General features: G+C 41.1%; 1 protein-coding gene across 4 annotated transcripts in view; it reads right to left on the bottom strand.

The window, feature by feature from the left end:
• Positions 1-636: 636 nt before the first annotated feature.
• TRA2A (transformer 2 alpha homolog) overlaps positions 637-23,758 on the bottom strand; it is a 49,515-nt gene continuing 26,393 nt past the window's right edge. Inside the window, exons 3-9 of one of the 4 annotated variants that reach the window (XM_075922210.1) lie at positions 21,770-21,935; positions 17,468-17,543; positions 16,155-16,345; positions 2,720-2,835; positions 2,126-2,242; positions 1,431-1,498; positions 637-1,217 (exon numbers count right to left, since the gene is read on the bottom strand). In XM_075922210.1, coding sequence (XP_075778325.1) covers positions 1,207-1,217; positions 1,431-1,498; positions 2,126-2,242; positions 2,720-2,835; positions 16,155-16,345; positions 17,468-17,543; positions 21,770-21,935 — 745 coding nt within the window. In that variant the 3' untranslated portion in view covers positions 637-1,206. Of the gene's footprint in view, positions 1,218-1,430; positions 1,499-2,125; positions 2,243-2,719; positions 2,836-10,483; positions 10,665-16,154; positions 16,346-17,467; positions 17,544-18,166; positions 18,359-21,769; positions 21,936-23,758 lie in introns of those variants that run through there. The other 3 variants (XM_075922207.1, XM_075922208.1, XM_075922209.1) reach the window with 3 other exon arrangements.

The following is a 23,758-nucleotide window of genomic DNA, read 5'->3' as shown; positions in this document are numbered from 1 at the left end:
TTTCCTAATCTGAATTTGTATTGCTTCATCTTCCAGCCATGGCTTTTGATGCATTTCCCTGCCAAATTAAAAATCTAATCTAATTCACCACTCTTTGATAAATTAAATCTCTTAGCATAACAGTAGATTTCCAATTCTCACGCAAGACAATGCAACGTAAGATTCTGAAAATGCACATGAAAGCAAATTATAATATCCTTTATCAAATGGTAACTTGTCTGATTATCTTTTTATATCCGGACAAAATGTAAATGCAGAACAGAAGACATGGAAATCCATTTAGGTGTAATTAACTTTATTCTGAGGAAGAGGAGCTTTATATGTGTAACTGTAATTTTTCTATCCTTAATGGCAACTCCAGAAGGGCTGAAAACTAGAACTTCTTTAACCATCATTGCAATACCAACATGAGTTTCAATGAACAGCAAATTATAGAACTAATTGCTATGTTCAATAAATATTTTTTCTGCACTGATTAAGGGGAAATATTACTTTGAGTTAAACAAAAAAAATCAGAGTTATAGATCTTAACTTCAAAAATTATCTACTAAATATAAGTCTAGAAACTTTCATCTATAAAACACAACTTTATCTTCAATGTACACGAATCTGTTTTGAAAGAAGTTGAACCAAATATGGAATTTTACTATAGTTTTAATATTGTACACTCAAAGCAATTTAACCAAAACCTGTTGGGTTCATGACTATCTAGAAAAATTTGTCATTACAGAAGAGGTTCAGAGTGTTGCTGTTTTTCAAAAATTAACCACCAAACATTAACAGAAAAATTAACAAGTTATTTGGAAACACAGGTTTATATTCAAGTATCTAAGTGTGTATATTACACACCACACGCACGCTTTAAAAACAATCAGTGTTTTCTTCTCCTCATTAGATTAACCAAGAGTACAATAGTTTTAAAAACAAAAACAAAATGACTTTACAAAATGTAGTAACACTTTCGGATTTCTATTTAATTTTGTTTAAAGATATTTAACTACACAAATCTACAACCATTACGACTTTAAGAATATTACAATAAAAAGGGTTGGAAAACAGCAATATTTCAACTGAAAATATGTATCTTCTAAATGAACCAAAGATCTTATGAAAGAGACTTGAGGGGAAAAGAAGGAGAGACCAAAGGGAAGCTAAGGGAAGAACTTTATTTAAAAATCAAGTCCACAATTGTAATTCTTCCTTTCTTCAGTAACGTCCTAAAAAATAATAAAAAAGACAGTATTAGTATAAAAATAATGTTACCATATAAAAACATTTTAACTTGCAATAGCCAAACTTATACGAAGGTGAATATTCTGTTGCCGTATTCAAGATTTCTCAATGATCACAAATCTATTTTCCATTAAAACTAACATATCAAGTCCAGATGCACTAGAATGGTTCATTACAGATTAATTTCATATACTTACTTGGGCTATAGGAGCGGGATCTTGACCGTGATCTATATCGGCTATAATAAGGTGAAGGTGATCGTCTCCTTTAAAGAGAAAAAGTTTTAACTTTGTTAGGACACCTTATTTGCAATCACTTCTATAGGATACACTTGTTCCCCATGATGCTGGAATACTTGAACTGTATAGTTGATTTAAATCTGATTTGGTAGTAATTCGCAATGAATTATATACGGCACTCCTAGCTTTAGTCTCAGTATTATATTTAAACGTATACATTTATTGAGACAATGCTTATTATCTTCTATGATGCTCCAAGTGTTTATTGAACTTCTGCAGACATGTAAAAACAAGTCCTTATCTCCACAGAATTCAGTTTAAACAACTCGACGAAAGAGAAACACACAATATTTTTAAATGGATTTAACCTCATACTTAACCATCCCCTTTGGTGGCTTTTATTTTCAATAGGACATTTCCCATTTTGTTTTAATCCCCATTTGACTTTTATTTACACCCTTATGATTTACATCCATTGTTACCTCACCTATCTATTATATTAGCCTATTCTCCAGCTGCCTAATGACATTGTTTTCTTTTCTCCCCCACTTATTCCTCTAGAAATTAGTGAGTTGGAAGACTCCCCATGGCAACTTACTTTTATTAAAACTTTAATAAATTGCAAGAATCAAATGATGAGCCAAACTGGTTACCTGTACCGGTAGTCATATTCTTCATATCTATCATACCCTCTATCATATCCCCGATCATAATAGGAATCACGACGTCGACCTGCTCCTCCACCACCGCCGCCACCTCCACCTCCACTGCTGTTTAAAAAAATAAAAAGGATTCATCAAGTCTGAATTTTTCTTAGTTTTAAATTCTAAAATTATCTTCAGCATCCTCTCAAGTGACAACTATTCCCTTTGTAACTCAGATGCACTAGATTCTACATTTAAAGAAAATCACTAAGTGCATTAATTGAACAGAGAGGGGTGTGGTTTAGACATTAAAGAACCTTGGAACAAATTTTCCCCCATTCTGTTTGCTTTTAATATATTCTTCAATCAGTAAGCTATTTGTCTCTCAAAGATATGTTAATCTTGAGTAAAAATCTAATAAACCAGGATTTAGTAGAGTACTTCAAGAGCAACTGCAACAAACCCATCCGGAGTGCATGCAAATATATCAGAGATAAGGAATAGCTTTAAAAAAGGCAAACAAGATTTAAATCGTCACAATATAGTGCTGGTAGTTAGTTAAACAAGTTCTGAGGTCCGTTTACAGAGACAGAAATTGCTTACTGGGTTGGTCTGCCCATGTAGATTCCCGGGGTGGGAGTGTGCGCTCTTTTAGTGATGGAGTAATCCACTCGAATCCTCCTGCCGTCAAGTTCCATGCCATTTGCATGTTCCATCGCCTGCAGGGAAGACAGGGGCACGGCCATTAACTCGCGAGCTGCTACGCTAGTTAATGAACACGAGATAAAATGAGAGCGAAGCTCTCCAGTAAGCGGCGCAAGCCTGAACAAACGGGCTCTCATTGAGGCTAGTCACTACCGCCCCGCTGTGGCGAACAGCGGCTCCCGGCTGCGGACGCGCCCGTCACAGGCGGAGTGTTGCAGCGCTCTGCCTGCACTGGGGCGCTGGAGTTACGTGACACGCGATCCCTGTGCTAGCCATTAACACACTGACGCTTTCCTCAGACTTCGACATGTAGCCAACAAAAAAGTTAAAAAGCAACAAAGCAGCTCTCCCTACAAACTGCATCTTTCCCTGCTCCTGTCCCGAAGCGGAGGGGAAAGCTCATTCAGAAGCCGCGCGCGCATAGTGACTTCCTACGGGGTGCATATGGCCGGATTACTGTTAGTCGGCTGCCATTTCATGCTCTCTCTGCCTCCTGCCATCTCCCTTACAAGGACCTACTCCAGCATTGCTTAATAAAATGGCGGGTTCAGCCTACATGGATACCTAATTACAACCTGCCTCTCCACTCGCATTCTGCGTAGCTCGCTAAACGGGTACATGTCAGGGTCTGTTCAGGAAAGCTGCGCCCCCCTACAAAGGGCTTTGGAACCCGTGCACACAGGCATTGGCCCCCCTGCTACTCTGGGTTGAATCAATACAATGGCCCCTAACCCTACTCCCAATCACGCAAATTGGAATGCAAAATTGCACTTGAAAGAACTACGTGACTATAATCTGAATGCTTCAGTCAACACAAGATCAGAATTAACCACCACCGTTTAAATATATTTATTATGTTATACACTTAAATGTTATTTGCAGTAATTTATGTCCACTTACATCTAGGGGCGTTCTGAGATGCTATAAGTGGTTTTGGGCTATCAGTTCATAGTAACAACTAATTTACCTGAATTAGATTATATTTTCCTTCTCCTATGTGAGTTAAATAAATTAGCATGCCACACATTGTATGTACTTTAAGTTAAATACATGCCACACTTAAAACGATCTTAAATTATATACAAAAAATTTTACTGACCGAAGAGAACTAAAATTGTAACCATTAAAACAAAATTAGAATACAAAATGGTTCCCTTTCCATACAACTCCCCTCCCCCATTCTTGTTTTTTATAATTTAATGTTAAATCGGTGCAACAGGAATCTCCAAGAATCCACATGATTGCTGTTTATATCCCTACTAAACTGGAAATAAATATCCACTAACCTATTTAATTCCATTTAGCTAGCTCATTTATAATATGCTGTTTACATCTAGAGTATATCGCCACCTAGTGATATCTATTTGAGTTAAAAAAATAATAGCTAGATTTAATACACTAAACAGCAGAGTAAAACCAAGAGAGGAAAATGAGCAAGATCTCACTCTTTCAATATCAGATTTAAACATATAAACAGTTCGGCTACGTCTAGATTGGCATGATTTTCCGCAAATGCTTTTAACGGAAAAGTTTTTCTGTTAAAAGCATTTGCGCAAAAGAGCGTCTAGATTGGCACGGACACTTTTGCGCAAAAGCACTTTTTCTGGAAAAGTGTCCGTGCCAATCTAGACGTGGTTTTGCGCAAGAAAGCTCCGATTGCCATTTTCACCATCGGGGCTTTTTTGTGCAAAACACTTTTTAGCTGTTTACACTGGCCCTCTTGCGCAAATATATCTGCGCAAGAGGGCTTTTTCCCCCGAACGGGAGCAGCATAGTATTTGCACAAGAACGCTGACAATCTTACATTAGATCGTCAGTGTTCTTGCGCAAATTCAAGCGGCCAGTGTAGACAGCTGGCAAGTTTTTCTGCAAAAGCAGCTGCTTTTAGGGAAAAACTTGCAAGTCTAGACGCAGCCAAGGGTTTGAAGTGGGCACAAAGTCAATCTTTTAAATTACTCCTGTACAGACATAAAATCAAAATGCTGTTTACCAAAGATGCACAACCATACAAAAAAAGCAACACATTAGAACTCAACTGGTATACATTTTGATGGCGTATCTCAGACACTTGATTAAATTATAAACAGTGGGGTTATTTTATATTAAGATGGAAGACATTTTAAAAACCCAGGAAATATGCACCAGCAATTTTGGTCAACTCTTACAAAACAAATATGGTTGAAGTTACAGTTCACAAATACAGTACAGAGTTTTGATTGGGGTTTTTGTTTAACTGAAGAACTCTACAGAAAAAAGAACTTCTATTTCAAAATGGTGCCTCTCCTTTCTGGAACAGATCGGGAACTTTTTTGGATTGGGGGCTCCTGACTTACAGAAAAATAATTACAGTTTAATTTTTAATTCTACAGCTCTTCAGAAAACCTGAGTGGCCTGTGTAATGTTTGCAAAAAAAAGTTATCAAAAACAAAACAGACTCCTACCCAACACCTCCCTGAAAAATAACTACACAAAAATTATGGTTGAAAGAACTGTCAGCATCAACTGTCAGGATTTTAAATATAATTTTAAAGCAATTTCCTTTTTTAACTCTTCTTAAACACTATCAACAGCACAAAGCAATTAACAGAAAAACTCATGCAATGATAGTTCATGAAATGCTTTTGGCATGTAAGGATCTTTGCAAAATGAGTTAAAGCCCCTTTGAAAATCTGTTTCCAATCCCTGCTTCCTCATCCAAAGGTGAGTGTCTTAAATTTGCACAGGCATTACTACCAGGGACACACATTAGGAATACTAATATAATATTTGTTGATAGTTTTGCACTTATGTATCTCAAACATCTATTTGTACTGTTATTTTGTATCTGTTCTCAAAATGTACGTTCATTTACTAGTTACTGTGAAGTATATAATAAAGTATGTTAATTTTACTTTCCCAAAGTTAATCATTCTTTAAAACACTTGGAGTAATAACATTTTCATACAGGACTGTACATCTATACAGTACGAAATCTCAAAAAACAAATCAGAAATTTGTTTTCACGTTTCTTGTCAAAAGGAGGGAAAACACTGATTTGAATGTTTGGAAAATCTTTAATAAGATGACCAAATTTAAGGAGGAATTTTGTTAAAAATGAATTTTGGATTTAAGCATCAATGTTTACTGCTCTTTTAGAAGGCGGTTTTCCCCTGCTGATTTTGTCCTTTATTTCAACACTGATTTCTCTCCAAAATGTTTCTAGAGGACCTGAAATCATCAAGGCTTTTAGAAGATAATGCAACAAACAGAGCACCATTCTACAGAAACAAGTTTTAGTAGTTTACTTGCGTAGATTCCATGGGAAAGTTTAATTTTGTAGATCACTATCTTCACCAAGGGAGAAAGAATGGAAGCACACAAACACTGGTAACCCGCACGTGAATCCTTCAATTCTAAACTACAGTAAAACTCCATTAGTCCAGCATCCAATGCTCCAGCACCATCAGGAACCTGGAAGTGCTCCGGGCAGCCGGACAAATGGAGCTGCTCTGTGCCTGGCTTCCCCGATTCAGCAGCTGCTGAAACTGACCAGCAGCAGCTGAATCGGGGATGCCTGGGGCAGAGCCAGACTATTAGAAGGGAGGGCATGAGGGGTCTGGTGTGGCATCCTCCCCACCCCACCTCACCCCAGACCCCTCATAGCCCCCCCTTCTAATAGTCCAGCCTATCTGATAATCCAGCACCCCATGGATCCTAAAGGTGCCGGATTATCGGAAGTTTACTGTACTACCTTAAATCTGGATCTGTTTAGTACAGAGGTGTGGACCCCCACTTGCCTGGAACTGGCCCCCAAGGCTCAGCTCTGCTCCTAAGTCCCCCCATTGGGGAACCTGTGCTGGTGTTCCAGCATACAAAGTCTATTAGGCTGGGCTTCCCTAGGCTCTGGGAGGGAATGAAGTTGTTTTTTTCTCCTCTCTTGTGTGCGGCTCCAGACTGATTTTTCTATAGGTCAGTGGCCCTTGGCCCAAAAAAGATTCCCCACCCCTGGTTTAATAGCTGTTCATATCCCTATGGTTATTCAGTCACCTACTGACTTCAAGTTGGTAGTTTGTGTAGATCCTCCTACGGGACTGGTATACACACCTTTACTCTAGGTTTGGAGTGGGCAATAATTTTTGGTGGGGGGCCACTCCAAGATTTTGGTAAATGGTCATAGGCCGCACTTTTCTGTAGAGCTGGTGCAGGGTCTAGGATGGAGGCTGGGTACCGAAGGGGGCACAGGATAAGGGACTGGGATACAGGAGACAGTGTGGGGTCTCAGAGGGTGTTTGGGTGAAGGAGGAGCTTGTGACATGGGGCAAGGGTGTGTGTGCAGACCGCTTGGATGGTAACCTGGGGGAGGGAGTTGGGGTGCAGGAGGGGCAGGGCTGCCAGATACAGGCTCTGGCTGGGAGGCACTTACCCAAGCATCTTCTGGCCTGTAAGCACCCCCAATACAGGCTGGGCTCCCTGCCTGCTGTAGCCCCAGACTGCTTGAAAACATAGGCTGTTCCCTTCATGTGGCTCTCAGTTGGGATGGGGGAAGAGGCTTACCAGGCCAATCTCTCAGCTCTGATTGGCTGGATGTTTCAGCCAATAGGAGCTGACAGACTAACTGAGGTCAGTTCTTATTGGCCAGTTATTTCTGGCCAATAGGAGCTAAGCATTGGGCTGGGGCAGGAAATCACACATGAAGTCCCCCCCCCAGCAGAGAAACATAGCACTTTAAACTGTGGTAGCTGTGTGCCTGAAGACCAGTGGGGTGCTCTGTGGGCCAGATCTGGTGGCTTGGCAGGCTGCATTCAGCCCCTGGGCCATATTTTGCCCAGCCCTGCGCTAGGTAATGATGACAAAGAATTCAACAGGCAAAAGAATCAACTACCCTTTCATCCCCTTAGAACAGGGATTGCCAAAATGTGATATTGCATACCCCTGGGGATACATGAGGGAAACAGTGCAATGATGGGATTTTATTTATTATTTTAAATATTGCATTTTCATAAGACTACCTGGACAAAGCTTTAAAACTCCATGGGAATTTGTTATATAAAATAGGTACATCTCAGAATAAATTAACTATTCTAACAGAACACAGGTACAAAGACTTTGTCCTAAAGATCCCTCATCTTCAATCATCATACAGCGCTGGTTCAGTTGCCCAGCAGCTCTCCATGCTGACCTCAGAACTTAATGACAGGTTTTCAGTTGTATATTGTCACACTATAAACTGTATCTGTATTTAGCAGTAAATATGGACAGATGGCTAAAGACCAGTAGTGTTAAGAACACAAAATAGTGATGAGAAGATTAGACGTAAACAGGCAGTTAGTCAATCTGGAAAGGGATAGGTAATAGAAGTTTGGAAACTTCTGCCCTAGAAAAAAAAAATCTAGGGAGGATTGAGGCATGTGTTGCACTTATTCAGCAAATACAGGATTTCACTTTGTAGAGCTGTCATCACCTTTCATGAGACCTAAAGGCACTAAAAATAGTTGTGGCAATTACATGATGGGTTTTAAATAAAAGATACCCAAAATACAAAAAAGATCACACATTAGAGACCTTTATTTGTCAGTCTCTCATGAACTGCTATGTACACCATTAAGAACTAAAAACCATAATTACTATTTTGAAATTACAAAACAAATATTTCTACATATTTATTTCTGTTATTTCTTTAATAAAATTGTGATTACTTACATGGAAAGGATTTCTACTAAATCACCGGCTTCTGTTGCCTATTTCTTAAGTCTTTCCTAGGTCAGTCACATTAACAACAAAAAATTGTGATACAATGGACAATTAAAATGTGATAGAACTAGATAGTCACAATGTCTGAATTAATCTAAACCTTTTACGAAACCAATATAATGTTTAATATCTAATACCAATCAAAATAAAAATGTAAGCAAATTAAGCATATAAAATAGCTCTTTTTACTTACTGTTATCTGTCAAGTCTTACATTTGGGACTACATCCCTATAAGAGTGAGCCCATTTCCTGTTCTGGTGTATGTATTTGCAATGTTAAATGTTAGAAATTACAAGCAAGTCTGCATTTTACATAGTTAAACATTCTGCGAAGACTATAGAATACGGTTTTTTAAAAAGCTTTGTATTTATCTACCTCAAATTCTTTAGAATATAAACTGACATTGCTAGATGGAATTCTATTCTAATGGGCTACGAGTGTCAGCAGTGTCAGGACATTTTCCAATCTGCAAACATGTTTTTTAATCGTAATTCCATAGGTGCAACATTCTCTTTTGATATCTGCTCGTGTACTTTGTTCTCAAGAGTTTCTTCCATAGGACTTAAACATGTGAACATATCTTTAAAGCAATTACTGTATAATTTATATGAGAATTTTTGCAATGTATAATATACTATATAAATTTATTTCTGAACACAGCCATAGGAAAGCACTGATGGGAGTAATCAGCACTGTTAACTATGAATTAATTAAGTAAATATTTGATCAGAATATCTGTGATCTTTTTGCATTTGAGTTAGTGTTTTAGTGCTCGGAAAAGGTGACTGACCATCCTAAAGTTCTCTATTTGCAGAAAAACCACAAAGCACATCTAGAAAATGTAAAGTTCATGCTTTATTAATAAATTATGCTGAACTAGGGATGTAATATAGGTCAATTAAGGTTAATATTATAGATTACATGCATTTACCCTCCTCCCCTGCCAGTAAATTTTTTAGCAGGCTGACCACCAGCCTGGTTCAGTCTCGGCTTCTGCTGGATCCAGTACCTACTCCTGCTGCAGCTCTGCACTTAAAGTGTATTAGGCAGCCTGGCTCAGTGTTGGTTCGCGCCAGGTTCAGAAGCTCAGACACACCCCCGGACATGGTGCTGCTGCCACCCCACACTGATGCCTCTGTATCAGAGGCAGTAGTGCAAGGTGACAGGCAGGCAGTCTGCGAAGAGAACTGGTTTTTAAGCTGGCTCCCCTCATGGACCAGCTCCCACATGGCACCCCAGCATGCTGGCCCCACCTCTGGGGACTATAGAATAACTGAGTAACCGATAAGAATTAATGAGGTTAATCAACTGTTCAATTAACAGATATTTAACACCCCTATGCTGAACCAGGAAAATTAATTTATAAAGGTAAAAAAACAGTGCAATTTTTATTCCTACACTACCTACCTAGTCCTTGGTGCCTTTACAACCTCTTCTAAAAGTAGTTTTGAAAATGAAGAAAACTAGAAATTTCACAGCACTGGTAAAATTTAAAATTCCATATCATTACAATAACCTGAATTGTCCAGTCTCTCATAGCTACAACAATTTCCCCGATAATATTACTAACAAATACACAATGTATTTTAAAGAAAAGCAGGTCGGAGGTTGGCAAGTGAATCAACTCTGCCATGTATAACAGCATGTTAGTACAGGCCTCCTAAAAGCTTACAGCAACAAGAAATGTACTCAACACAGTCTCTGTACTAATAGCAACATCTATTCAGTTACTGTAGAATACAAAAAGCTGGGTGGATTAAGGCTATTCAATGGCTTATCTGTTGGAAACATTGCCACATCTGTTGAAAACAAAGATGGGTTTTGTCAGTTGACCTCACGGTGTCTTGTAAGCTTAGCAAGTAGACGACCTTTTACAGTACTCCACATAAGCTTTTGGGAAGAAACTACCGGTACTTACTTTGTGAACTCTCTGAGGTTCTTTGAGATGTCTCCCTCTTCACGTGCACATGCACCCTTCAACCTCTTCATCAGAGGTAGTTCACGTCCATTCAGCCCACAGAAGTACCCCACACCTCCTTGCGCACAGTACCAAGGCTAAGGGACATGCAGGTAAAACACCCTTACTGTCTTCTCCACCCGAACAGGAATAGTCTGAAGCAAAGGGGAAAGAGGGCAGGTAGAGGAGCAAGCACAGAGACATACATCTCAAAGAACCTTGGGGTGCTGGAACAGGAGGGGTCAGGTGACCATGTTGGTCCCATCACTTAGTGAGAGGGCATACCAGGCATAAAAGTGATCAACAGGGTAGTGGGTGGGGCATGGAGGAAGGGATCAAAGTTAAGGTGCTAGTGACCCTTCTCCCCTCACTTTTAGGGAGATTTTGACGCTCCTGAAATAATCACAGTTGCTGCATAAAGTAACTTTCTTCTTCTTTGAGAAGTGTCCCTATGAGTGCTCCATGTAGTGAGGAAACTTCAGAACAGAGTCCAGAACTGAAGTTGGTACTGCACTGGATCCAACAGCATGTGGCAAGGCATATTACAGTGGAGTCCAGATTAACTGACACCCAGTAATCCGACACTGCAGCAAGTCCCCGGGAGCTGCAGAGTTGGATACAGCGCGGGGCAGGGAGAACGGCCCCGCTTGCTGCCCCGTTGTTCTTTAGTAGCAACTGCTGCTGCTCGTGCTGGGGACGAAGTGGCTCCGGCAGGAGCGGCATCAGCTGTTCCCTTGCTCTCTAGGAGAAGCTGCCGGTGCTGCTGCCGGGACACTTCCAGGCAGGAGCAGCAGCAGCTTCTCCTAGAGAACAAAGGAACAGCTGATGCCGCTCTTGCCGGGACGTCCCCCGCAGGAGCGGCATCAGCTGTTACGCTGCTCTCTACAGTAGAGTCAGTATCATCCGACATATTCTGTAATCTGATCATGTATCGGTCCCATTTAGGTCGGATGATAGGGACTCAACTGTATTTTGAAAATGTATGTAGAACTGTTACCTGGGCTTCAATATAATATTTGAGATACTACATTAATCAGTGATGCTGTAGATGATGCCTGTGATCTGGCTGAAAATGCTATTACCTCTGGGGTGGGGATAATGGATAAACACTCTCAGCACTGTAACAAATGGCAAATACATCTAGAGATATCAATCTTGATAGCCTGTGATAGAGATTGAGAACAACATGGATGGCTCTGTCTGCAAAGGAAATTGTTTGGTCCCAACAAAATAGAAGGCCAATGCCCTTTTGACATCCAGAATACATAAACAAAAATCCTTTAGGGAACTATGTAGATTTGGAAAAAAAAACACTGGCAACTTATGTTTTCGGAATAAGGAAGAGCTCTGATAAAGAACCACAGGTAAGAGTTAAGGAAGTTGAATATGAGCAAATATGGAGAATTTTTCTAGCAGAGGATCAGAAGATATACTAGGGCAAAATCAACCTAATTCTTGTGGTACCAAACAGATCAGTAATGACATGGCAGATGAAGCCAATGGTGAGAATATTGGTATAAAATCCAATGGTGGGTGTGATGCTGCTGCTTGTGGGAGCCAAATGCATGGGCACTGACAGCTGGAGCTGAACTTGATGTTTCCAGTTCTGAGTGTTTATGCTTGCCTTCTTACTGGTAAAAATCTACCAAATCCCTATTGGACCTCTCTTTCTCCTTGGTGCTCCAGCACTGCTGGTACTGGACAAGGACTCCTTTGACTCAATGATACAGTCTGAACCTCTCTGATCCAGAATTCTCTCGTCCAGAAACGTCCAAAATGATTTTAGTTAGCTGGTTGTCCACTTTTCATGGGTGGGGACACAGTCATGTACCAAGACCCCGCTGCAACATGCGCAGCATAAACAAAACAAAAAAGGAAGTTCCTGCCTCAAGGAGCTTGCCATCTAATTATACAAGAAGCAGAAGTTTACAACATGTTGTACAAGGAAGCCATGAGACAATATTGGCCAGCCTCACTGGCTACAAGTGACCATAGCCCAACTATTAAGTATTTTTGGGGGCATGATGGCAAAAGAATTTTGAGGAGGAATCTGAAAGGGAACAATGAAGCTGTTTTGCACATGGCTAAAAGAAGTTCCTCTCAAGTGTAAGGGGCAACATGGGAGAAAGTACAAAGGCTCTTTGTTTGAAAATCTAGTAAGTGGGTATGAACCAGAAGTGGGAGTTGACGTCTTGACATTTGGAGCAATGATAAGTGGGCCTATTAAGTGATGTTGAGTTTGGTTGTATTCTCTTATGATGTTTTTACTTAGAGAGAAACTGAGTAGCGTATGAAGAAATGACAGTTTTATGTTCTATGACATGCTGGATAGACCTACATTTTACCGTAATAGAAATTTAGCACTCAGGTGAAAACTGGAAGTTTTGTAGCATCTTCACACTAAAGAATTTCACTGAATTAAATAAATGCACGTTAATGAAAATTAAATATTGCACCATAAATATCAGTTTTTAATCTGTTGCAGAATTTTGTACTGAAAATGCATAATCACGCTGTGGAAGCTGGAGATGGTTAAGAGATAGCTGGGTGTTTTGGAAACTGGGAAACAATTTATGATTGAGAAAAGCATACTATCCAGATGTTTTTGCTAATGTGGTCAGCAGTGTAATAGTTAACAAGGCTGACAAACCATCATAATTAGGTTCTAGAATTAACATTCTATCAATCATGAGGATAATTCACAGCTCCTAGATATACTCTGCCCACACACTTTGAAAGACAACACACTTTATACTAAAAAATTTACATTCATGTCATGTTGTCTTCATAACCATGAGCAGGGCTTGACAATCTATGTAATCTACTCACCCATGGCAAGTAGATTACATCCCGGAATAGCCGGGTTCGGGCAACCTGCGCATGTACAGAACACTGGACAGAGCGGCTGGCGAGTGGGGCTTGCTGCGGCTCGGTGAGCCCTGACCATGAGGGCTAGAAATTTTTATATCTTAAATTTTGCTTAAGGTGGGATCACTGTAGTCAGTTAAGCAGCAGCAGAAACATAGGTACTGAAAACTCAATGAACTAATCAGCTCTGCCAGGGTCACATTAAAACTCAAATGACACTTACACCACGTCTCCACTTACCAGAAGTTCAATGCTTGGGTGATCATCTTCCAGGGTTCAATTTAGCAGGTCTAAAAGACCCGCTAAATCGAACGTCTACTGAGGTACTCTCGCAGTTGCGAGGAATAAAGGAAGTTGATAGAAGAGTTTCTCTCATCAACCTCCTGTTTGTGGGGCCACCCTAGACAAATTGGTGTAAGGTATATCGACTCCAGCTATGCAGTTGTCATAGCTAGAATTATTTAGAATAGCTAGAATTATTTCTTCCGCTAGCACAGACCTGGCCATAGTGAAGTTTCAGATATGTCTGAATGCCTGTGAATCTGACAAATGATCCGAAGAGACTCGTGTCTATTTTGGACTAATTAATAAACTAAAGCATATTTCCATATTGAACATGATATAAAGTTCAGCTATTTACATGGATCACTTTATGGGTAATTCTTAAAGGTATGCAAAATAGCGCTCTTCTTCCAGTTACTTCAGCTTAATGTGCCAAAAGAGGGAGCATGATCTAGTACTCTGGACTAGGGATGTTAGCTATCAGTTAATTGAACAGCTGACTAGCAGCATGAATTCTTAGTGATTAGTCTACTATTCTATAGTCCCCGGGGACAGGGCTGGCAGCCAGTGCGCTCTGGCCCTACTCCCTTGGATCCCCCCCCTGCCTCCTCTGAATCAGAGGCAGCAGCGGCATGGGATATAGCAGGTAGGACCTGGTCCGTGAAGGGAGCCAGTTTTAAAAACAGCTCCCCTCAGACAGAGGTTGCTGGGAGGGGGCAGGGGAAGCAGCTCCAGCAGCAGCTCCTGTCTGCGGGGAGGTTCCAGCGTCCCTTGGACAGGGGCTGCTGTCGGAGCAGTCTCTGTCCATGGCCAGCACCAGCACGGGGTGGGGAAACCAGACTAGTTGACTAGATTAACTGACAAACCTAGGCTAATCAGTTAATTGACTAGTCGACTACTCATTCACATCCCTACTGCGGATAAGAACTGTTCCCACAAAGAAGCCAATCACTGGTCACACTTGCCATTACAATCCAAAATCCCACAAAAATTTGTGGCCACAAGAAAGTACAAACATAGGTTCCACAACAAGAAACTGGGGCTCACTTTGGAGATCGGGGGCAGGGTGCTGAGTAAGGTGCTTATAATAACTGTATGCTTCCCCATATAAGCCAACCTCCTTACATCCTATTGTTTCAAGTTATGGTGGAACAAAAGAGTGAAGAACTGTAACTTTAAGAAAAAGACTGTTTCTCCTTTCCTCTCTCCTAAAAGCTGCAGCCTTTGGTAGCTTTCTTCCTATCTCCCATTCTTGTCACATGGGCTCTTAATAAACCATTAATAAACTGATGTTCTACACCCATGAGGTATTTCCCATTTTACTGCAACTCCTAAATCTATTATTCCCATTTTACAGTCAGAAAAGTTAACCTGCAAATTATTCATCCATGGTTACACAAAAAACCTGTGGTAGAACCACATCTCTTAAGTCCCAGTCCAATGATAACCACTAACTCATCCTACCTCTTTAAATTAAATTTCCTTCTACCTTAGCATAGGAAACTTTGTTTCTCAGCCTCTAGAGTGCAGTCAATCTGGTAGCTACTCAGAGAGAAGATCCCTGCATGTGAGAAGCATTAGTTTAATGAAGGGATCATTGACTGCAAACCTGAAATTGCTGATGTAAAACTGAAATTGCTGAAGTGGCATCTATTTTATTTTCACAGAATGTTTATAAAAATCCTAGAAATACAGAATCTGCAACTGAGGTGGCCAGAGCCCATAGAAGTTTCAATATAATTTGATATCTAGGAAGTAACAATACACCTTTCTAATTTTTTTTTAAATAGACACTATTTTTCTATAGTGTTCTGAACCCCTTGTGCAAAAAATTCATTTAGATTCTTGAATTCCATTCTTTCTTCCTCAACTGACCATATCATGGATAGAGAATGATTAGTCCCGGGAGCAAAGTGCATCAAATATTTTGAATTGATTAGTAACCCACTGAACACTAATGGCACACTGACAAGTCAAAGTAAGCTGTTCAAATCTGGTTTCTTAAAATAATGAGCGACAAAGTTCAAGACTAAGAAGGGAAAGCAATGGTATTTTTCATTATTTTAAGAAATTAATAGGGCCCACTCAGGGAAAATAGTAGTGACTATTTAAAGACAGATGTTTTAAAACTTTCCATAAAGTTTTTTAAAAAAATCAATATATCTCTTAAGAGTTTATTTACTTTTGCCTCCATAGATATATTACAAAAACAGGACTTGCATTAGTGGATAGTTATAGTTGTGTAAATGGATGTATACTGACTGCACTTGATAGCTATCAAGTCCAATAATGTTTGCACCTCATATACCATTGCTTAAATACCATATTAATAATTACTTTTCATTAATTTAGCCAACATACTTTTTAAAACGTTGATTCTCAGCATTTACAAGTCACAACATTTAAATTCTTCAGTTTATAAAAATACTTGTAAAGACAGATTAGGAATTTTAATAAGAGTAAACTATAGGCAAGAGTCATAAACAAGCATTTACCTCTTTAGAATCGTCTATTCTCTCAAAATAAACAAAAGCGAATCCTCTTGAACGTCCAGTCCGCTGATCATAGACTACATTGACACCACTCAGAGGGCCATAACGGGAAAAGACTTCACGCAGGTCTCGCTCTGTGGTATATAAACTGAGGCCAAACACTCCAAGGCATGTGTTAGGATCTGGATTAGCCTGTTAAAACAAAAGTTCGAAATATATTCCATTAAAATGCTATTACTATCTATAAACTCATACTACTCATTTTGCTCAATTACAAAACATGGTCATTCAAAGCTTAGCATTTCAACCTTGATGAGCTAAAAATATTTTCAGAAATTCAACTTATATTTTTTGATAAAATCAATCATATCAAGTTAGGGATTTAAATTTTTATAATAGATTAACATGGAATCTTGGTTAACTAATTTGCTGTAGGGATATAAAATCCCATTTAAAAAGCTACTTTAATCAAATATAGAAAATGAGGCTGAATTCACAATACTCAAAACTGAAGCCATTTATTTACCTACAAAATAAATACAATGTAGGCAGCTGCACTAGAAACTTGACCTCTCTGCAGACACTAGACTGTCATTCAATATCGGTAAACATTTAGCACAGGGATGTCAGAATTCCTAATTTATCTTTTCCTAGAAATGGACATCTCAACTATTGCTAAACCTGTAATCTTCTCATAAGATTAAATATTTCTGTCACTTTCCCACCCACAATAATTCTCTATCTGTAAATATAAGGCTTAATTTAGTTTTCTATGGTGTATCTCTGCCCTATCCCTCTAAATCAGGAATGGGAAATAAGCGGCTTGTGGGCTTAATGAAGTTTGCCTTGGTTAGCATGTTTCTTTGGGTTTTTTTTTTTTTTTTACCTGCATATCATACCAACAGGCTAAGATTTATCAGGTCACTCCCCTCACTTAAAGATAGGCACTCCATCTGCAATTCTCCAATCATACGGTATATGAGTTTACAGATTAATTAAAAATCCTTCTTACTGGCAATTTCACGAACCAGTTCCTATAATATTTTTGTATAGAAATTATCTTGGCCCCTCAATTTGATCTCACTAAACTGTTTTGAGTTTGGCTTCGACCTATAATGTGGTAATATCCTTGTTCACACCAGCAACTGTAGCATTGCCATCAAGTGCCTCATTCTTATTAAAAACTGAGGCAAAGTATTTGTTTAGGTATTCTGTCATACTTATTTTTTAATCTTCACCCTGTCCTCAAGGCTTATCAATCCCACTTCCTTTTCTTTTCTTTTTATTTGTATATGGTTAAAATAGCCTCTCACTATTGGTCTTAGTTTTCTTTATAAGGCCCTGGTCTGCTTGACTTTTGACACTTCTCATTTTATCCCTACCCTTTCTGACCTATGTTCACAATGTTGGGTCAAGGAAAATAGTTAATTCTTACAAATACCAAAACAAGTCCATTCAAAGTATTTAAAAAGGGGAGATTATATGATGAAAAACTTAGTGCTACTCAAAGTTAAACAAAAAGAGAAATGTGTAAAAATACATAATGTCATATACTATTACAGAGGGAAATTATGGTAATCTATATTTAGACTTAGGCTTTCCAGTATATCCAATTCTTATAACACCCTCCTCCCCACCCCGAAGTTTGTAACACCTACACTGTTCACAGTAGGCTTGGCAATTTGGCAACCAGAAAGCCTTCAAATAAAGTGCCCGTAATCCCATGAAATTACTCTCAGATTCAGCAAAGTTATAAATAGTTAAAATAATTTCCCTTCCCTCACTTCTATTCCTCAAGAAAATGTTGTCTGCATGCCAAAATATTAAAACACAGACATTCTAATGAACCAAGCCTGCTACAGCACTCTGTATAGCCGTGCTCACCAACCCGTTGATCGCGATCCACTGGTCGATTGGGAGGGCTCAATCAGTCGATCGTGAGGGCTCAACCAGTCGATCGTGAGGCTTTCGGGGCCCCCCAATTCCCCCCACCCCCAAGAAGCCCCACTACCTACCTCCAGCGACAATGGAGGTAGTGCCGGCTTCCCGCGGGGTGGACGGAAGTCCGGCAGCTGTGCGCCACTTCTGGGGTTTCCGGAAGTGCGCTGCCTGCTCCCCTCCTTCAGGTCTGAGGCACGCCAGGGACTTGCTGCGTGGGAGGAGGAGGTAGAAGTCCCGGGGAAGAGGCACGCCGGGGCTTCCCTCCTCTGGAGGGGGAGGGGAGAGGAGTTAGGAGTCCCCAGAGGAGGCGCGCGCCCCGGAGCTTCCCTCCTCTGCGAGGGAGGGGGAAGGAGTCACAGTGGGAGGCATGTGCTGGGGCTTCCCTCCTCTGCAGGGGATGGGGGAGGAATCCTGGGGGGGGGGGGGGGAGGCACGCAACGGGGCTTCCTTCCTCCGCATGGGGAAGGGGGGTGCTTTTCTGCTCTGTGGGAGGGGGGAGTCAGGCCCGGAGGATGTGTGCAACAGGGCTTCCCTCCTTCTTTCTGTTGGGGGGAGGAATCCTGGGAGGAGGCTGGTGCAGGGGAGACTCTGCCCCCACTGGCACCCTGCTCCCTGCCACAGAACCCTGTCCCCTGCCCTCCCAGCACCCTGTTCTCTCTCTCCCCTGCCCCCACTGGCACCCTGTCCTCACTGGCAGGTAGCATCAGGCTGGCCCCAGTTCCGCAGGTAGAGTGCAGTCAGAAGGGCCAGGTGCAAGCACCCCTGGCCATCCTCTCAAGTCCGGTGCTTACAGGCACCCGCTGGCATGCATTGCCACCAGGGCCCAGACTCCCCAGCTGGCGCACACTGATGACTCCTCTTTGACACGCCTGACCAGACTGCTACAGCCAGGCTGTCCTGAGGATGTCAGCTGGTGCCTGGCAAGGGCAGGAGCTGCTAACAGTGAGATTGGGCCTGGCAGTAGGGGAGCCTGAGGCCAGCATCCAGCTGCTTGGCTGGGGTTGGCAGCCCAGCCGGGCCAGAGGCAGGGGGTCAGTCAGGTTGGAAGTGGAGCTGGCAGTAGGCTGGAGGCAAGGTGTTGCTAACACCCTCATTCAGAATAGGGATGTGAACGGGTAACTGGTTAATTGGTAAGCATCATCTTTACCAGGTAATTGGTTAACAGGCAGAGATGAGAGCCTCTTGGGTTAGGGCTGCTCCAGCCTTGCTAGGGTCCTGTTTAATCAGTTAACTGGTTAAATGTTAGGTTAAACCAGTTAACTCATTAAATAGGATTTTACATCCTTATTTTGGGACTGGTCAGGTCCCAAAGGTGCCAGACAAGGAGGTCTAATCTGTATTAGGAACAGCGGGGCCCTACCAGAAATTCCAGTAATACTGCTTAGGCAAAGAGCTAGAAAAGCACCTTGATTCTCCTGCCATATCACATTGGTTGAACCATGAAAATCTGTAGATATCTGCAGACAATGTTTGCTGATTGGACACACACAAAATATTGTATTTGTTCAGGGATCTATACATAGGACTCAGGAGGCCAGATTCTGGATCTACCTCCATTTGCCTGCTCTTAGGGGAATCACCGGGGTAGGCACTCCGTCAACTCAGGGGGCAATTGGGAAGGGAGTGAAGATAATCAAGACAGGATCTCCACTTATCCGACTGACTCTTCACATGGCACCTGCAAGCCATGTGCTACTCTAGGGCAACTGCCTTCTGTGGCTGATAAGTTAATATGGGCAGTTCTCAAGGAGCAGAAATGGCATTGCTGAGGGGGTTGAGGTCTCTAATCAAAATCAAACTTCATGGGCAAGTCCTCTATACCAACTGCTATCTGTACTGCCCTTCTAAGTATCTCCTATTTGCATACAGCAGTGGTTCCCAACCTTTTCGAGCATATGACCCTTTTAAAATCTATAAACTTTTCATGAATCCCCTCCCCCCGCCCCGGGAGAGAGAGAGAGAGAGAGAGAGAGAAAAAGAAAAATAAGGATCAGGTTTGATCCTTATTTTTAAACTTTCCATGGACCCCCTGAAGTACTGACGTGGACCACTAGCGGTCCACAGACCACAAGTTAGGAAACACTGGCATACAGTATGCCAAAGACAGCTAAATCTTTACTACTGTATTATCTTTCTAATGTGGCACAGAGAGCTAAGCATAACAGTAACTATGCAACCTTATCACACTGTAACCATATGTAATAGGTTACAATCCCTGTTATAGGAGATGAATAATGCCTCACCACCACTGCATGTGAGAATCCTTCATGTAAAACCAACAGGAATAGTGCAGTCCCTAAAGGTTTGTGTGTCATCTTTGGCACTCCCTTCCATGGATAGGATAAAAAAGTCTACTTGGGTATTATGTTTTAGATTTTATAAATTACCTTCTGGAGAGTCTAAAGGGTTTAACTAGGTTGAAAGGGGGAATTAGTGTTACAAATGTCTCTCTCTGTGAAAAGACCTTTTCAAGAGGAATTATTTGCAGTGTCTTTTCTAAAGTGGTAGCAGAATTTATTCTTGCATCTTCCTTCAGCCCTCATTTAAAATAACTAGTATACTTTATAAATTTCATTATTAATTACAGCCATTTTTTCTAAGTGTTATATTAATTCATATTCTCAACATTTTAATGTAAATAATTACATTTGGCACTGTCATCTGCCAATTTAACTAATTCTTCCATAGATAATTGATAAAATACTTGAAAATCAATTCCTACACTGACATTCCAAGAAGTCTTGCTAAAAGTTAATTCAGGCAAGATGTTCAAGTCAAACAAGGTGCAGAATTATTTCTTAGGTTACAAATTTAAAAGGATTAAAAGATGACAGGATGTATTTGTCCAACAGTGAAATTACATTAAATAAAATTAATCTGCAGCATACTCAAGTGTTTTAGAGAAGTCTAGATATCTTTCATAAAACCAGGAGTCATGATCCTATCCTACCAAGGTAAAGTCTAATCTTGGGTAAATTTTAATCCCTCCATCAATCCCATGTCTTGGCTTTGAGTAAGTAAGGGTTTTTTGTTTGTTTGTGAAGTGCTTTGAGATACTTAAGATACCACCATTCTGAAATATACATAAAGAACTGGTTTATACTGTAGCTAAATACAAGTGTAATTTATTTTAAAAACTAAAAATCCATGCCACTTTGAATCATTAGATCCCAACAGATTTGTTACCCCTTACATGCTATTGAGTTGCAGATGAGATTCTGGGGCTAGATTCTTTACTCCTCTGGCTAGAACTTTCATACAGGCAGATTTCTGCATTATATTCCCACATCCTATCCACCAGATGCACATAGCAGAACTGATTAAATTCCAAATGTACCAAGATGTGAAATCACAAAGCACCTTCTTCACCAAGGCGGCAAAAAGAAATGCACTTTAATAGCTAAAGGGCTATGGTTACCAGACTTAAAAGCGTCTGGAAAACAACACATTACAAGATAGGTATGGATAACTAGTCCGGAAACTCTTATTCCTTCAGTCAGTCTTAAAGGCAGACATCTGGAGTTTCTCTTAACTTACTCATCTGCATACACAAAGAAGTGACTGTAAATTATTAATCTTTTTTTTAAACTAGCCGCCCTTATAATATAAATGTCTGCAGGCAGCTATATCTTAAGACATTTAAAAAAAAAAAATCAGCCATGATTAATACCACATACTCTGCTGCCAGTGTGCCTTCTTCGATTAGACATTGGAGAATGGCTGCGGCTCCTTCGGCGACGATATTCTGGTGTATACGATCTGCTTCGAGATCGTCTCCTATGGGAATGAGAATGGGATCTGGAGCGCGTGTAACGTCTGTGAGAATGTCTTCTTGATCTGGACCTTCAATGAAGAAAAAAGTTTTCAGGTATATCGTAGAATACTAGGACTAGAAGGGACCTCAAGAGGTCATCGAGTCCAGTCCCCTGCCCTCATGGCAGGACCAAATACTGTCTAGACCATCCCTGATAGACATTTATCTAACCTACTCTTAAATATCTCCAGACACGGAGATTCTACAACCTCCCTGGGCAATTTATTCCAGTGTTTGACTACACTGACAGTTAGGAACTTTTTCCTAATGTCCAACCTAAACCTCCCTTGCTGCAGTTTAACCCCATTACTTCTTGTCCTATCATCAATGGTCAAGATGAACAAGTTTTCTCCCTCCTCCTTATGACACCCTTTTAGATTTCTGAAAACTGCTATCATGTCCCCCTTTAATCTTCTCTTTTCTATACTAAACAAACCAAATTCTATTAGCCTTCCTTCATAGGTCATGTTCTCTAGACCTTTAATCATTCTTGTTGCTCTTATCTGGACCCTCTCCAATTTCTCCACATCTTTCTTGATATGTGGTGCCCAGAACTAGACACAATACTCCAACTGAGGCCTAACCAGCACAAAGTAGAGTGGAAGAATGACTTTTCGTGTCTTGCTCACAACACACCTGTTAATGCATCCCAGAATCATGTTTGCTTTTTTTGCAACAGTATCACACTGCTGACTCATATTCAGCTTGTGGTCCACTATAACCCCTAGATCCCTTTCTGCAGTACTCCTTCCCAGACAGTTGCTTCCCATTCTGTGTGTGTGAAACTGATTGTTCCTTCCTAAGTGGAGCACTTTGCATTTCTCTTTATTAAACTTCATCCTGTTTACCTCAGACCATTTCTTCAATTTGTCCAGATCATTTTGAATTATGACCCTGTACTCCAGAGCAGTCGCAACCCCTCCCAGTTTGGTATCATCTGCAAACTTAATAAGTGTACTTTCTTTGCCAATATCTAAATCGTTGATGAAGATATTGAACAGAGCCGGTTAAAACAGACCCCTGAGGAACCCCACTTGTTATACCTTTCCAGCAGGATTATGAACCATTAATAACTACTCTGAGTACGGTTATCCAGCCAGTTATGCACCCACCTAATAGTAGCACCATCTAAGTCCATGGTCCCCAACGCGGTGCCCGCGGGTGCCATGGCGCCCGCTGGGGGATTTCTGGACGCCCGCTGGAACATCTGGGTTGGCCCTGCCCTCGGCGCGCGGCACACGCATGGTGCCGGCTCCAGGCCCAGGACGCATGGGCGGCCCCTCCCCTGGGCGCGCAGCACATGCGCAGGGCCGGCCCGGGGTGCGTGGGCGGCCCCAGCCCCAGGGCACACGTGCGGTGCCGGCCTGGGGCGCGCGGCCCATGTGCGGTGCCGGCCCGGGGTGCGTTGCCGGCCCCTGCCCCGGGCGCACGTCACATACGCAGTGCCGCCCCCGGGCGCCCGGCAGCCACGCAACATTGGGGACCACTGATCTAAGTTGTATTTGTCTAGTTTATTGATAAGAATATCATGCGAGACCGTATCAAACACCTTGCTAAAGTCTAGGTATATCACATCTACCGCTTCTCCCTTATCCACAAGACTCGTTATACTATCAAAGAAAGCTATCAGATTGGTTTGACATGATTTGTTCTTTATAAATCCATGCTGGCTGTTCCCTATCACCTTGCCAGCTTCCAAGTGTTTACAGATTATTTCCTTAAATACTTGCTCCATTATCTTCCCTGGCACACAAGTTAAACTAACTGGTCTGTAGTTTCCTGGGTTGTTCTTATTTTCCTTTTTAAAAAAGGGCACTATATTTGCCCTTTTCCAGTCTTCTGGAATCTCTCC

The sequence above is a fragment of the Pelodiscus sinensis genome, chromosome 2, assembly GCF_049634645.1.
Source record: "Pelodiscus sinensis isolate JC-2024 chromosome 2, ASM4963464v1, whole genome shotgun sequence".
Classification (NCBI taxonomy): Eukaryota; Metazoa; Chordata; order Testudines; family Trionychidae; genus Pelodiscus; species Pelodiscus sinensis.
The sequence above is the reverse complement of the archived record's forward strand: the minus strand, read 5'-3'. Positions and strand labels throughout refer to the sequence as shown.